The sequence below is a fragment of the Haemorhous mexicanus genome, chromosome 20 (assembly GCF_027477595.1).
Source record: "Haemorhous mexicanus isolate bHaeMex1 chromosome 20, bHaeMex1.pri, whole genome shotgun sequence".
NCBI classification, from domain to species: Eukaryota; Metazoa; Chordata; class Aves; order Passeriformes; family Fringillidae; genus Haemorhous; species Haemorhous mexicanus.
Genome location: NC_082360.1, coordinates 8,879,516 through 8,893,162, shown reverse-complemented (window position 1 = coordinate 8,893,162; position 13,647 = coordinate 8,879,516). Strand labels below are relative to the sequence as shown.

The window sequence follows — 13,647 nt, the reverse complement described above, 5'->3', positions numbered from 1 at the left end:
ACTTCCCCAGTGCAGCCCCTAATTTTGCTGTTGATTTGCTGTCTCCAGTGATGAAACAAGAAAATTCTTCCAAAAATTTATTTTTGCTTTTCAAAACAATTTTATTAGCAGTGTGTATCTTCAGGAGAGGAGCAAGAGCATTGCAGGCAGGGGAAAATCCCTCTCACTTTCCTTCCACCATTAAACTGAATAGTTTGGTGTTTTCTTCCCAACAGCTGATGACAAAACATCCTGCAAAACGCCTTGGCTGTGGTCTGGAAGGTGAAAGAGACATCAGGGAACATGCTTTCTTCAGGAGAATTGACTGGGAAAAATTGGAGAACAGAGAGATTCAGCCACCCTTCAAACCTAAAGTGGTGAGTGAGATGCCAGAGGTCCAGATGCCTCACTGGCCCATCTGGGTCACCAAAAGTGATGCCTTAAGGAGCTGGAACAGAGGCTAGATGGAGTTCAGGGGAACAAAGAGGATATTTACTGAAGAGCCTTCAAAGGCCACACCCTGGCAGTACCAGAGCCACAGTCATGGCTCTGCCTGGGTGGCTCCAAGATGGAAGCAAGAGAGAGCTTGGTCAGGAGATCTCACATTTTTAAAAGTTGTGCTCCATTTGCACATTGGAGCTAATTGTCCAATTACTGCTCCAGCCCATGCAGTCCCATCCTTCTTGTTTTTCTCTCTCCAGCCCACATTGTTTGAGCTTTTGGGCTGAGATTTGGATCATTTGTCCTTGGTGCCCAGCTGGAGCAGGAATTGTTTTGTGCACAGAGCTCAGCATCCCCTGATGTGAGCCCAGACCCACTCACTAAAGCAGCACAGAACCTGAAACACAGAAAAGCTAAAGCTGAGGCATGATTTCCCTCACTGGCTGTGGCTGCAGCCCTGCTCCCTGTGGGGTGGGGTTGCTGCTGCAGATCTGGGGCACGGCTGAAACGAGGCCATTTGATGAGGGCAGAGCTGTCTGTGAGCCTGTCTGTGTTTTGGTGTAAGCTGGGGAACTTTGTGCCTTGCAGAAAAGCCTCACAGTGGTTTGGGGCCTGCCTGGATGGTCACACACCACGTGAGGAGCTGAACACAGGGAAAATTGGCACAACCACATCAGCCACTGGAGACTGGTCATAAATGCTCAGAGGAGACAGCTGTTGCACAGCTGTCTCCTCTGAGCAACAGCTAAAGTGAGGATCTGACTGGGGGGTTTGGATTAGAGGGGTGAATTTCTCCATGGTTTCTCCAGCACAGAGGGTTTTATTCCCCATCCTACAGCAATGTCTGCTCAGTTTGCAAGGTTAATCCCTGGTTTATTTTCATCTTCATTACTGGTTTGCACACATGTATCAACACTTTAGAAATCCGTGCTAGTGGAGAGATGTCCTTACCCTGAGAGCTGTTTGCATAATAGAATTGGAAGGGCTTTGCTTGTTGAGCCAGAATTTCTTTCAGCATGGACTGTGCTTCATTGACAGGCAGAGAGAAGAGTTTGCACACAAGAACACAAGCTTTAAGGAACAGCTGTAAATTGTTGTGTCCTAACATTGAACCTTTCTTCTGTAACCCTTTTATTTTTCAGCTGAGAATCCTGGCTGGCTTTAGCACTTCAGGGGTAGGATGACTGCTCTTACACTGATTTATTTGCCAATACAGACACACCAGTGTCTGTCACAAACTCATGAACAGAGGGACGCCACTACCTGAATTATTCTTCACTTTTTTCATACAAATGACTTTGTGGCATGAACAGGAGGAGACTTGAAGCTGAAAAGGGTGTTTATTTCTAAAGGAAATACTTTTCTTGCTGTGGTGTGGATTTTGCAGGCAGGGAAGGGTGTAAATAAGTGAAGAACTTGTGTGGTGCTGCCAGCCAACCCTTCCCCAGAGCTGGCTGTGCAAAGGGGAGCTCTTAGAGCTTATTTTATTTGAGATTTTTATTACATGCTTCTCAAGTCAAATCTGAAGCTGATCATAAAGCACATCTACCTTCATATCTGTAAAATTTATTAGCTCAGGAGCTGAGTGCTTGGGCTCTCCTTGAAGTTAAAAGTGACACCAGCATGAAGGTGCTAAAAGCTTCAAGTGTGGTTTGGTTCCATCAGAGCTTCCTGGCAGGTCCTGGCTCCTCGTCAGAGCAGCTGTGCTCTGTCTCCCTGGCTATCATGACCTGGTTTGTTTGCACAGGTTGCTGTTAAAATCCACCAAGGAAGATTCACACGGAGCCTGACTCTCCTGGACAAAAATAATTTAAAATCCAAGTTCAGTATTTACATACCCCATGCACAACTCATTTATGGTGATTGCTGATTCTGTTTGTATCAGTGTCATGCAGTTATAGAATCCTTTAGGTTGGAAAAGACCTTTAAATTCATCGAGTTCCAGCCATTATCCCAGAACTGCCAAGCCCAGCCCAGTCCCTAAACACATCTACACAAGTTTTAAATCCATCCAGGGATGGATATTGATTTTAGAAAGCAAAAAACACACAACCCCTAATCTGTTTAAGATATGGATGTATTTATAGGCTTTTTTTGGGGTGATATTTTTTGGGAAACCTTAGTAGGTACATCTTCTCTAGGAAGTGCTTTCCTGCAGGAATAATCTGCTGCTTCCACAACCCTCACTTGAACACAGAGCTGCAGATTTTCGGTCAGCAGCTGGGTGCTGTAAATAACATGTTCCCTTCCAGATTGACATTTCACAGGTTATAGGCATAGACTGATTATTTGGCAAGGAAATTTTACTCTTATTTCCAAGTTTAGGGGTTTGAGGAGTCCTGTAATTTCAGTTGTACTCTAAAACTGCTTTAAGGTTCAGTGCTGCTCTTTAATTTGTATCATTCAAATACAAATTTATTTATAAATTACTCTGTTTGCACCCAAAATATGCCCACATTTAATGTGGTTTATTTCTTAGCCTCTACTAGACTAAGCAATCTGAGAGACCTAATGGTCTCAGGAACTTTGTTGTACCCAAAGTTCAGCTTGTTTGAATACTTTCCATTTGCTGAAAAAAGAAGAGGGAAGAAACTTTTAAAAAGAAAGAAAATAGCATAATTTTTATTGCAAGATGATGCTTATCTATAGAACACATTTTTTAGCAAAAAATTCCTTTTCAGCAATAAAAAAAATTCATTTGTGGCTTCTCTGAGCTGGCTGTTGTGCCTCTAAATTCATTCGACTTAATTTGGGGCTACATGCCAATAATTCAGAGGTTTTCTCCTTGTCAAAGTTCAGCTTGTTCTATTCTTGTTTTCCAGAGATTCTGTTCCAAAATGCAGAGGCTCAGTGGGCACCAGGGCATTCCATGAGTGGTGCAGAACCCTGGGTGTAGAAAGCAGAGCCCCATTAGCTTTATCATGGTGCAGTGTCCCTGTGCTGGTGTTCTTCCAAGGATGGACAAGTGTCCTCTGTGAGCACTGGCCTCCAGGACCTGAGCTTGTGGGCTGAAATAGGAGCCAGCGTGTGCCTGAGGCAGAAGAAGTTCTTGAGAGCTCAGCTCAGATGGCAGGGCCAGCCCAGAACCTGCCAGGTGCTCTGTGGGAAGGTTGGAAACTCTGCCTGGGCTCTTTCCAAACCTGTCACTCTGAATCCCCTCAGTGGGCCCCTCTCCAGTGCATCCTGCTGCAAATGCACAGATTTACCCATGTTGCATTAATTCAGGAAAAAATCAATATTTCATATTGGCCTATTGTATGAGCCATATTCTGCCCTTTTCAAGTTATTCTCTGAGTCTGAAGATAATAATGGGATTTTACCCTTTTGTCTTGGTTTGGAAAGACAGGTGCCTGCTAAAGAAGGCAGGAGCCTCCCCTGAAATGGAGAATGCAAACCCTCCCCACCCCTCCAAATTGCTGTGAATTTTAAATTAAGGGGCTCTCAAGCAAAAAATATGGGAGCAGGAAATAACAGTTCTTTAATAGGGAAGGAAAAGAAAAATAAAAGGATAAAATAAAACAATGCAATACACTAGAACAACACTGACAGAGTCAGAACTCACCCTGACACCCTGTGGGTCAGGGTGTTGGTAGCAGTCCAGTTGGAAAAGTGGCTGCAGTCCTCCTGAGGTGTCAGGTGTGGTTCTCTTGGAGCAGGAGGTCCTGTAGAAAAGGGTGTATTCTTCCTCTGCAGATCTGTGGAAGTAGAAGCAGCTGCTGTTCCTCTGGGGAATCCAGTGGGAAGCCGTGCTGGGGTGTCAGAATCTCCAGATTATATCTGGGTAGGAATGCTCGGCTCCTCCCTCTGGGCGGAGCATCTCCCAATGGGATGTTACAGTTCTTATCAGTCATGTGGTGACATTCAACAGCTGTTATCAGCAGATGTCCCCTACTGAGGGAGGAGTGTGATCACTCAGGGAGAGATAAGGAGAATTTCCCACTTGACACCAGACAACTGCCCTACAGATGGTAATGGAATACATCCTGCCTTGCAATCTGGAACACCTTTATATCCACATGCAGGAATGTTGAAGGGCTGGATAGAGAGGAAAGGGTGAGAAGCAATGGGAAGAAGCATTCACTGCCTTTATCCCACACCTGCTTTGTCCAAAGATCTGTTACAGTAGTTTTGAGATGAGCACATTTACCAGTTTCCTCCTCACCTCTCCAATATTCAATCAGGCAATATTCAGTGCCTAATTTTCCTCAAATACTCTTTTTTTTTCTTGCCCATAAGCTAGTTTCATTCTGGTACCACCTTCCTATTTTTTAGCATGCTTCTGATCATACTTCCCTGATTATCAAGTCTTTTCTGCATTCCTCCAAACTCTTCTTTCTACAAACCTGGTTTCTTTTGTTTTCTGTTCTGGAGGAGTTGTGCTCAGGCTGTAGCTGTATTTAACCCCCTTCTTGGCTGGACTTTGCCCAAAAATGAGTCTCTTAAGAAAACAAAGGAGGAAACATGTGATAGCAAGTTTTGGAACAAGGACCTGTCCCAGGATGTGCTCCTGCCCAGCCCTCCTGCAATCCCAAGGACTGAGACCCTGCTATCATTTATGAATTTATAGAAGTTCAGTGAATTTGTAGGAATTTATGAATTTATAAATTTATAAATAATAAATTTACTAGTTTATAGGAATTCAGGAGTTCAGAGCCTGTTCAGTGAAGACTCAAAGCACATAAATGAATTGCATTAAGCTTTTTGCAGATTGTAAAGGAAACTGAGACTAACATGAAAAATTTAATTTTGTACGATAAGGTTTTTAAAAAGAATGAAACAACTTGACAAAGAAACTATCTCTTGCCAACATATGTTTATCAAAATATTTCCTTTTTCCTTTTGTATCCCAGTAATGCTGAATATTTAAGCCTCTTTATCTCGTCACCTCCTGCTGATGGATGAAAACCTTTCTGACTGCTTTTCATCAGGATTCAGCTATTAAAACTTCACTGTTTGTCTGGAATTTTTTGTCATAATACTGAAAAGAAAATTTTCCCTCAGCTACTCATAAGAAACATGCCTTGCATGTATCCTGACAACCCTGCTGTTGCATTGCTGGCTTTTTTCAGCCTTTCTTCTGCTTTTCTCTCTCCTTGCAGTGCGGCAAAGGGGCTGAAAACTTCGATAAGTTCTTCACGCGAGGACAGCCGGTGCTGACGCCTCCAGATCAGCTGGTCATTGCCAACATAGACCAAACAGATTTTGAAGGGTTCTCTTACGTCAACCCCCAGTTCATGCACCCCCTTGTAGAAAATGTAGCATGAAACAGCAGAACAAATCCCGCCGTGGGGAGCAGTTGTAACCCTACAATTTTTAGGCTTTCGCCTCGTTGATTCCATTTGGGCCTGGAAATTGTAGGGTTAGAGGGTGGAAGATGAGGGAAGGGCCACTTAGTGAGGATTTGGGCTTTGCAGCAGCAATGTTGTCTTAACAGGAGATAAATTAGTGTACGGTGCCCACTTTTTCTTCTAGAAGTCACCACTGACTTGTCGAAACTTACCCAGGTTTTGGTACGCTCGATATTTTGTAATTTCCCACTGTCCTTTTGCTCTCTTTCCACTCCATTGTGTTGGAAAAACATCTGACACGTGGTCTGAATGAGGAGCCCCCTCGAGTATTTACTCCTTGGAGGTGGATGCCAGGAGGTGGGAGCTCCTCCCCAGAGACTGAGCGGGGTCAGCTCCAGGGGGGAGAGGCATTGCAAAAACAGCACTGAAAGTGTTTGTAGAATATGGCAGGGAAAAAAAAAATTGGGAATGGGTGGGAGGGGGAATGAAATCAAATTAGACCCTGAAGTTTGGTGAACTGATCCTGTAAAATCCCAAATAAAAGCACTGAGGTGGTGGCCGCGTCTCTAGGATTTGTGCTAGGAGTAGCATGTGATAAACTCGAGGGTGAAATTTTGTCTTTAATAATAATGATAATAGTAATAATTTTAATAATACTTTTGTGAATTTTTAATCTCCATGAGATTATTCTGTGATCCAGGGTGCCATTGTCTGTTCAGTTGGTTTCATTTACACCACTCCTCAAGTTTACTGTTAACTGGTTCTAATACCAATATTTTACTATGAAATTTATTAACCTGGAATGTAAAACAAAACTGTAATTCCTTATATCTTATTTACATGTGTTTATTTATAGTCTGCAGTGTAGGACAGTAAATTGAAGAAAGCATTATATATCCTAAATTAACAAAAAATGCAGCCCCAAGTGACTTCCTGATTTTTCCAGAATAACTCATGAAAATCAAGGGAGATTTAGTCTTAAATAATCGGTTTTAATTCAGAAAACTTTGGGCTGTAGAATAATCAAGCCTGAAAAAAGCAGCACCTAAAACTCGTTTTATTGATAGAATGGAATTTAATACATTTTACATATGCTTCATGCAATGAATTTTGCATGTTTAGTAATAACTCTTAATAATAAGGGTTAATAATAAGCAGATCTATATTACTGACATAATCGTATCAAGCATAAAGAGTATTATAAAAATTTTATAAAACAACTTGTGCTTTATTTGTGAAAGTTCTTGTTCTGGATGACACCATTTAGGTTTAGCTAAATGTTTTCTTGCTACTGTTTTGATTTTTACTTTAGGTTTTGAATATTGTTACTGGCTTAGGGTATAATCTCTTTTTTTTAAAGTAGATATACTTTTAAATAATAATTGCTACCTGCAGGTTTTATACGAGGTTCAATTAGGCTTTCATTTCACATCTGCTTATTACTTGCAGAGAAGGAAATAGACTTTATTTGCAATGATGAAGACTGTAATTAATGCAATCTTCTCCTCTCCTATCACTTAGATAAAAAATTTTGATATTTCCTCATACTACTTACCAGAAGATATTAACTCAAATATCAGTAAATAATGTTTTGTGCATATTTTGGTTTTGTTACAGCATGTAAAATAGTAGTTGGTGCATTTCCCTTTTTTTTCCTCTCCTGCCTTGATCCCATTAGCAGCCACAGGCACTTTTTGTCTGTCAGATGTGCATGATGATGCCAGAAGCATGATGTCTCTGTTGCTGCATGCAGACTGATTACAGTTTTTCCAGCATGTAAACATATTCAAAAAGTAAGATATTTGCCATAAAATACTTCCATTTATACTAGAATATGTAATGGGGTGGGGTGGGAGGGGAACCTGCTTTCTAATCATCTTTTATGACAATAAAACATGGAACCTGTGCCAAAGATTCTGTCAGAAAGATCCAGTCCTGCCAGGTGGGAGCCACAGGGGTGGGTTGGACCTGGGGGTGCCCTGGGGGAGCTGGGCAGGTGTTCAGGGAGACGTGGTTGGATGTGAAGGGTGACAGTGTCGAGCTTCTGCACCTGCAGGGCCCTTGGGAAACGTGGCTTTGGGGCCAGGATGTGCAATTTCTGCCCCCCAGAAGTCCAATTGCTGCCCTGGCTCAGTCCTTTTGTACCCCAGCTCCCACCAGGAGCATCTTGGAGTGATCAACCCCTGACATTCCAAGGTGTGGCTCACGAGGGGCATTGGCCAACTGACAGGAACTCAGATCATTGCCTAAACAAACAGGGCTCCAAGCTTTTCAAACATTTTAGGAGTAAAATTTTTAAACTGTTCTGTGTCAAATATGTTGTCATCCAAGACTGGGAGTTCATTTTCTCCTTTGTGCATTATGTACTTCAAAAACAATGGGATTCACCATAAAGCATGTGGCCTAATGCAGCATTCATGACTTCTCTTCTCTTCTCTTCTCTTCTCTTCTCTTCTCTTCTCTTCTCTTCTCTTCTCTTCTCTTCTCTTCTCTTCTCTTCTCTTCTCTTCTCTTCTCTTCTCTTCTCTTCTCTTCTCTTCTCTTCTCTTCTCTTCTCTTCTCTTCTCTTCTCTTCTCTTCTCTTCTCTTCTCTTCTCTTCTCTTCTCAATATTATTAGCCTGGCAATGTTTAGTAAAATGCTGTAGAAGACAATAGGTTGAATTAAGATAGCAGATTACTGGGTCTCAGATTTTAATAAAGAAGGGGCTCTCAACTATGCCAGTCTGCCAAGAGGTGCCATTGTGCTTGTTTTTAAAATGTGAAGTGAAAAAGACACTTTTGAAAAAGGAAAATGCTGGGAGAAATACCAGCATCCAGGTTTGGGGAGTAAGCAAAGCAGAACAGGGGCAGAACTGAACCAAGCCAGAAACCAGGCAGGAGCTCCCTTGGGGAGATGTTGCCACAGTTCTGTTTTCCTGATGAAATCTGAGTTTTCCAAGGAGGTCCCAGTGCTGGCAGAGTTGTGACAGTCAGTGCTGTTGACACCAGGGCCCAGCATCACAGGGCTGCTCTGACACTGGGACAGGTCTGGTTTAACACTGAGACAGAGCTGCTCCTTTTCTGGCTGCTTCTCATGCCCAGTTTCTTCAGGCCTTGTGGTTGTCTCCCAGTTTTTCTGTCGTAGAAGCAGAAATTCCTCTTTAGTGTCATTACCTCAGGTCCCCGGGCTTGTGACAGACATGCTGTCTTCTGGAGGTTCCTGAAACACTTAGGAAAAGGTACTGTGAACTCCTGGATCCTGCAGGAGCAAGGCAGGGTTGGATAAAGCAGGGATTAGCTGTGTTACCCCTGACTGCTCCTCATGGTGCCCTCACATGCTCTGACCTTTCCTGAGAACTCCCGCTGGCTGCTCAGAATCCAGAAACTTATGGCAAGGAAAACCTGAAGAATCCAACCAGAACTTTCATATCTTTTCAGAGACAGCTGTTATTTATATAATATTTTTCACAAGATTTGGTTTTTCTGGAGAACATGTATCAACAGAAGGAGAGGCATTAGAGCTGCTTCTCTTTCACTTGTGTTTGATAGCAAGTGTAATCCCAACACCCACGTTGCCACCAAGATTCCCAAAAGGCAAATTGGAGATTGTGCTGCTCTGAAGCTGGGGTGGAAGTTTTGGGAGCTGTAATTGAAAATTGTACTGCACTGAAGCTGGGGTGGAAGTTTTGGGAGCTGTGTTTCCATCCCTGTGCTGGAGGCCCAGATGGTTCCAGGGCAGCCCCATTTCCGCTGGGAGAGGCACAGGTTTGCCATGTAAATCTTCCAAGGGGTTTTCAGGGATCCAATGGAATTTAACTGGCTCCTAGGCAAATTCTGTCATTATTCAGGCATCTGGATGCTCTTGTGCACCTTGCAGTGGCCAGAGCAGGGTGGTGGGATTCCAGGACAACCATTTCACCCACCGGCCAGGCTCCGTGCTCTCAGCAGGGCTGGCACATGTGTGAGAAGGAGAGAGCACATTCCTGTGATAAAATAGTCCTTTATCCAGTTTGGAGGAGAAATCCAATTTGACTTTCTGATTCTTCATTCTTTCCAGAAAGACAATTAAATTTCCTTTTATAAACTGAAGAAAGTTCTTCTGGAAATCAGCTGTTAGTTTGAAAAAAACTCCTCACGTCTGAATGCTGCTGGCCTTTGAAATCCATCCTGTCTTTTGGGGTGAATCCAATTCAGTAATTCTGGGCTTCTATAAAATTAATAAAGTCGAGCAAGAGAGGAACTTGTCTTCTAGCTGGAACGATGACACATCCAAGGGTGGAGTGGTACCAGCTGAAAAGTGTTTTCTGAGCCAGTGCCTCTGGATGCAATCCCAGCTCAATGCCATAGGAGACACATGCAGTGAGCAGGGGGGCAGATCCTCCTTATTGTGCAAAGCATAGCATTGGAAATAATTAATAATAATAATCCAATAATAAAGCTTTGATTCAAGTAGAAAGCATATTTACAGTATCTCGAGTTTACAGTAGGCTTTTGGACCTGCCAGGAAACTTCTGGAAATATTTAATGTGATGTTCAGTTCTTTTAGTCATTAGCATAAGTTATTGTACATAGTTATTGTACATTTGTCTTTTTGCAGACGTGAGTGTGGGCTGTGCTTGATGTGTCCCCTCTGTAGGTGGGCACTGAGCTGCCAAGTAGTCAAAAAGTAGACAAGCTAAAAAGCACATTTTTCCCTCAGCCCCTCGCTCACAGACGGGATCTGAAATAGCTGAGTTGCAGAAATAAGTAACATTTGACTCCATACATGCATGATTCCCTCACTGTGCCAGTAACAACTGGGAATTAAATAATTAAATAGCCTTATCATGAATATTGTTCATGCACTACAGCCCCAGGAAACCCTTGAGAGGGAGAGGCCACTTGTCATCCTCTCTGCCTCACCTACCTCGCCTGCAGAATGGGGTGATGATACTGACTGACCCCACAGGGAGGGCTGAGGACTTCTTAGGCAATGTTTCTAATTCACTTTTAACCTGGAAAGAGTTGTGTAAGTATTATTATAATTTTTACTATGAAATCAGCTTCTTGGATTCACATGGTACTGCTGGCTATGCCATGCTGTTTCTACTTTTTTATAGAACTTTAGTAACTCTGCTGAAACCGTTTGAAGAGAAATAAAATCAGATCTGACACGTTTCTTACAGAGTCTGGAGTCCAGCTTTTGTACCTGGAGTCAGGGTGTGATGGGGAGTGATGCTTGCTGATTGTGTGGGTCAGCTGCACTTACCTCTTTGCCAGCTACTGAGATTTTTATGTGCAATTTAAAAATTCCATGTGGATGGAAGTCTTAGCAGAACTGATAATTGGAGGGAGAGGTTCCCTTTGGGTAAATAAAGTCAGCACAGCTGTTTTCTAGCACCGTTTTTACTGACTCCTGCTGAAGGAGGAGCTCTGTTCTTTGTGCAGCTGGTTTGTCCATGACAGGCTGATATTTTCTGTTGATATTTTAATGTATTTCTGTGTTGTAAATGTGTCTTTGTGCTTCTTTTTTTTCCTTGTCTGTGACAGCGTAGCTCAAATTTAAAAGAAAACTGCTCCAGAAGCTGTTTTTTTCTTCCACTGATGTCAGTTGACCTAAATAAATAAATTAAGTCTGTTAATGATTTGAAACAGTGCAGGATGAGTAGCAAAAACATTGACACAGCTGCCATTGAAGCTCATTTCTCACTGGTCACATTGGACACTCTGCAGCTGATATTTCATTAGTTTTGTAATTAATTATGACAGGACCGTTTTAATAGAAAGGAAAATGATGTTCATGATCTCTACAAACATTTTCCTGAGAACTATATGAATTTCTTTTCCTTCTCTCTGAACCCCTTGGGGTGACGCTGCCCAGGGCTCTGTCCCTCCAGAGCTTCACACACTCCTGGCTTAAAAATCTTCAAATTAACAAACCAAAGCCACTGCAAGGCACCCAGGGAACCACAGAGCTCCCTGGGTGCTGAGTGCTTGGCCAAGGGCCCCATTTCACTGAAAATATTAATTATATTATGTTTGTACCCACTGTTGGCCTTGGAATGTAAAAACAATGCTCTTCCAGGAGTAATAAAAATTTAATCTATGGCTCCTTCCCCAAACCTTTCATTTGTTCTCTCCCATGTTATCAAAATGTATGTAAAAAAAAATAAATTTCAATAAAATGAAGCTGATTGCCTCTTTCTAAAAGGAGCATTTCTCAACACTCTGTGGTTTTACACAACTATACAGAGAACACCTGAAACTTCTCAAATGACTGTATGCTACTCAATTTTTTTAATCATTAAGTAATCCCACCTTGAACTCATTAATATTTTTAATATTATTTTAAGACCCAAATGTTGTATTTATATAGAGGAGAACATTATTTATTTTCATATCATTTATCTGCAAGATGCTACTAGAAAATTTGGAGAGGCCATCCATTTTCAGAAGATTTTTTAAAAACCCAACCATTGGAAGTGTAGTGGGCAAGACTGATGTACAAATTACAGCATCTTTTTTTTTGTTTGTTTCATAACTCGCAGTATCTTCAATCTTTGTTTGCATGAAATGCTTTTGTTAAGTATTAATTGTAGTTTCAAAGCAAGTGTGTATGAATAAAAATACTGATCATTACTTTTGTGAGAGTTTGGTCTGCCTTGATGAAATTTCCTTTCAAAATTGACTCCCCCAGGGCCAGAGGCTGCAGAGAGGTTGGTGTGAGCAGCCACAGGAATTGCCCACTCTGGACTTTGGTTCTTCAGGGACAGAATTTTAACCTGGGGTTTTGTTTTTAATTCTTGTTAATGAATTGCCTAAAAAAAGTGGGTGTGGAAGAGGATTTCTGTGTGCTGACCTTGGTGGTGCTGGGCTGCTCCAGGTGTGGGAGCCAAAGGGAAAAAACAGCCCCAGGAGCCAAAGGAGGTCTGAGATTGGAGGATCTGCTTCAAAGCTCGATGTGGGACTTGGTGCTGGAGGGATTTGCCTTCCTTGGGAGCAGCCAGGCCCAAAAAACTCCAATTCAGTTTGAGTGTGGGAGCCCTGGGTGGTTCCTTGCACCTTCTGCTGCTTCTCCCTGGCAGGAGGGGCTGCTGCAGTGATGGACAGCCCAAAGTTCTCAGCACCCACAACTCCAACAGGCAAAATTAAAGGAAACTCCTTTTGTTTTGGTCACTGATGACCCTGAGGGCCCCACCTGTCTGATGAAACACCTGATTTAGCACTCCTGGTTTTCCCTTGGGCTCCTGGGGGACTGGACAGGACCTCCCAGTCCCACCAGGCCCGTCCACCCCACATCCCCCAGCCTCCTTCACACTGACATCACTGGTTTCCAAAGCTTGAAAGCAATGTCCAAATATTGTGACAGCTTGACAGACAGCTCCCTTTCCTGCCTGCTCTCACAGGATTGAAGCTCATGCTGATTCAGTTACTGGGTTTGTTTCATTTGCAGGAGTCTGGCTGAGTTTGCCCTGAGGAATGGTTGAAATTCTGGGTTTTTTTCCAAAGAGTGTTTCCAGGCTACTTCACATCTGTCATCCAACATGCTCAGCTTCTGAAGCCCATGAACGCATCTCAGAGCTTGGGAGCTTTCTGCAGAGCAGAACAGGGACTTTGGGGACACATCCCTGCCCTGAGCTCATGGTCACAGAGTTGGTGCCTCCAGGGCAGGAGGAAGGGGCTCCTCAGCTCTCCATTCTGCCAGAGCTGCACTCCCAGCCAGGCTGGCCAGGATTTGTGGCCAAACCACCACAGTGCCCATCCAAGGGGCTGATGGCTTTTGGGGTGACAGCTTGGACATGGGTTTCTGAACTGTCTCCGTGGGGAGAAACAAGTCTGGCAGAGCAGTGGGTGGCTGGACATGGACTCAGAGGGGTGGGAGAGCTGCTGGCTACCCCATGGCCACACTCTGCACCCTCCCACCTCAGACTGGGGGTCTCATGAGCAGGACAATCCCTCAGCTCACAGTGGGATGAGTCA

General features: G+C 43.2%; 1 protein-coding gene across 1 annotated transcript in view; it reads left to right on the top strand.

Moving 5' to 3' along the window:
- The window catches only part of PRKCA (protein kinase C alpha), a 148,125-nt gene extending 135,819 nt beyond the window's left edge, over nt 1-12,306 (top strand). Inside the window, exons 16-17 of the mRNA XM_059864138.1 lie at nt 216-356; nt 5,520-12,306. Of these exons, the coding sequence (XP_059720121.1) occupies nt 216-356; nt 5,520-5,684 (306 nt within the window). The 3' untranslated portion in view covers nt 5,685-12,306. The remainder of the gene's footprint in view (nt 1-215; nt 357-5,519) is intronic.
- Nucleotides 12,307-13,647: the final 1,341 nt, after the last annotated feature.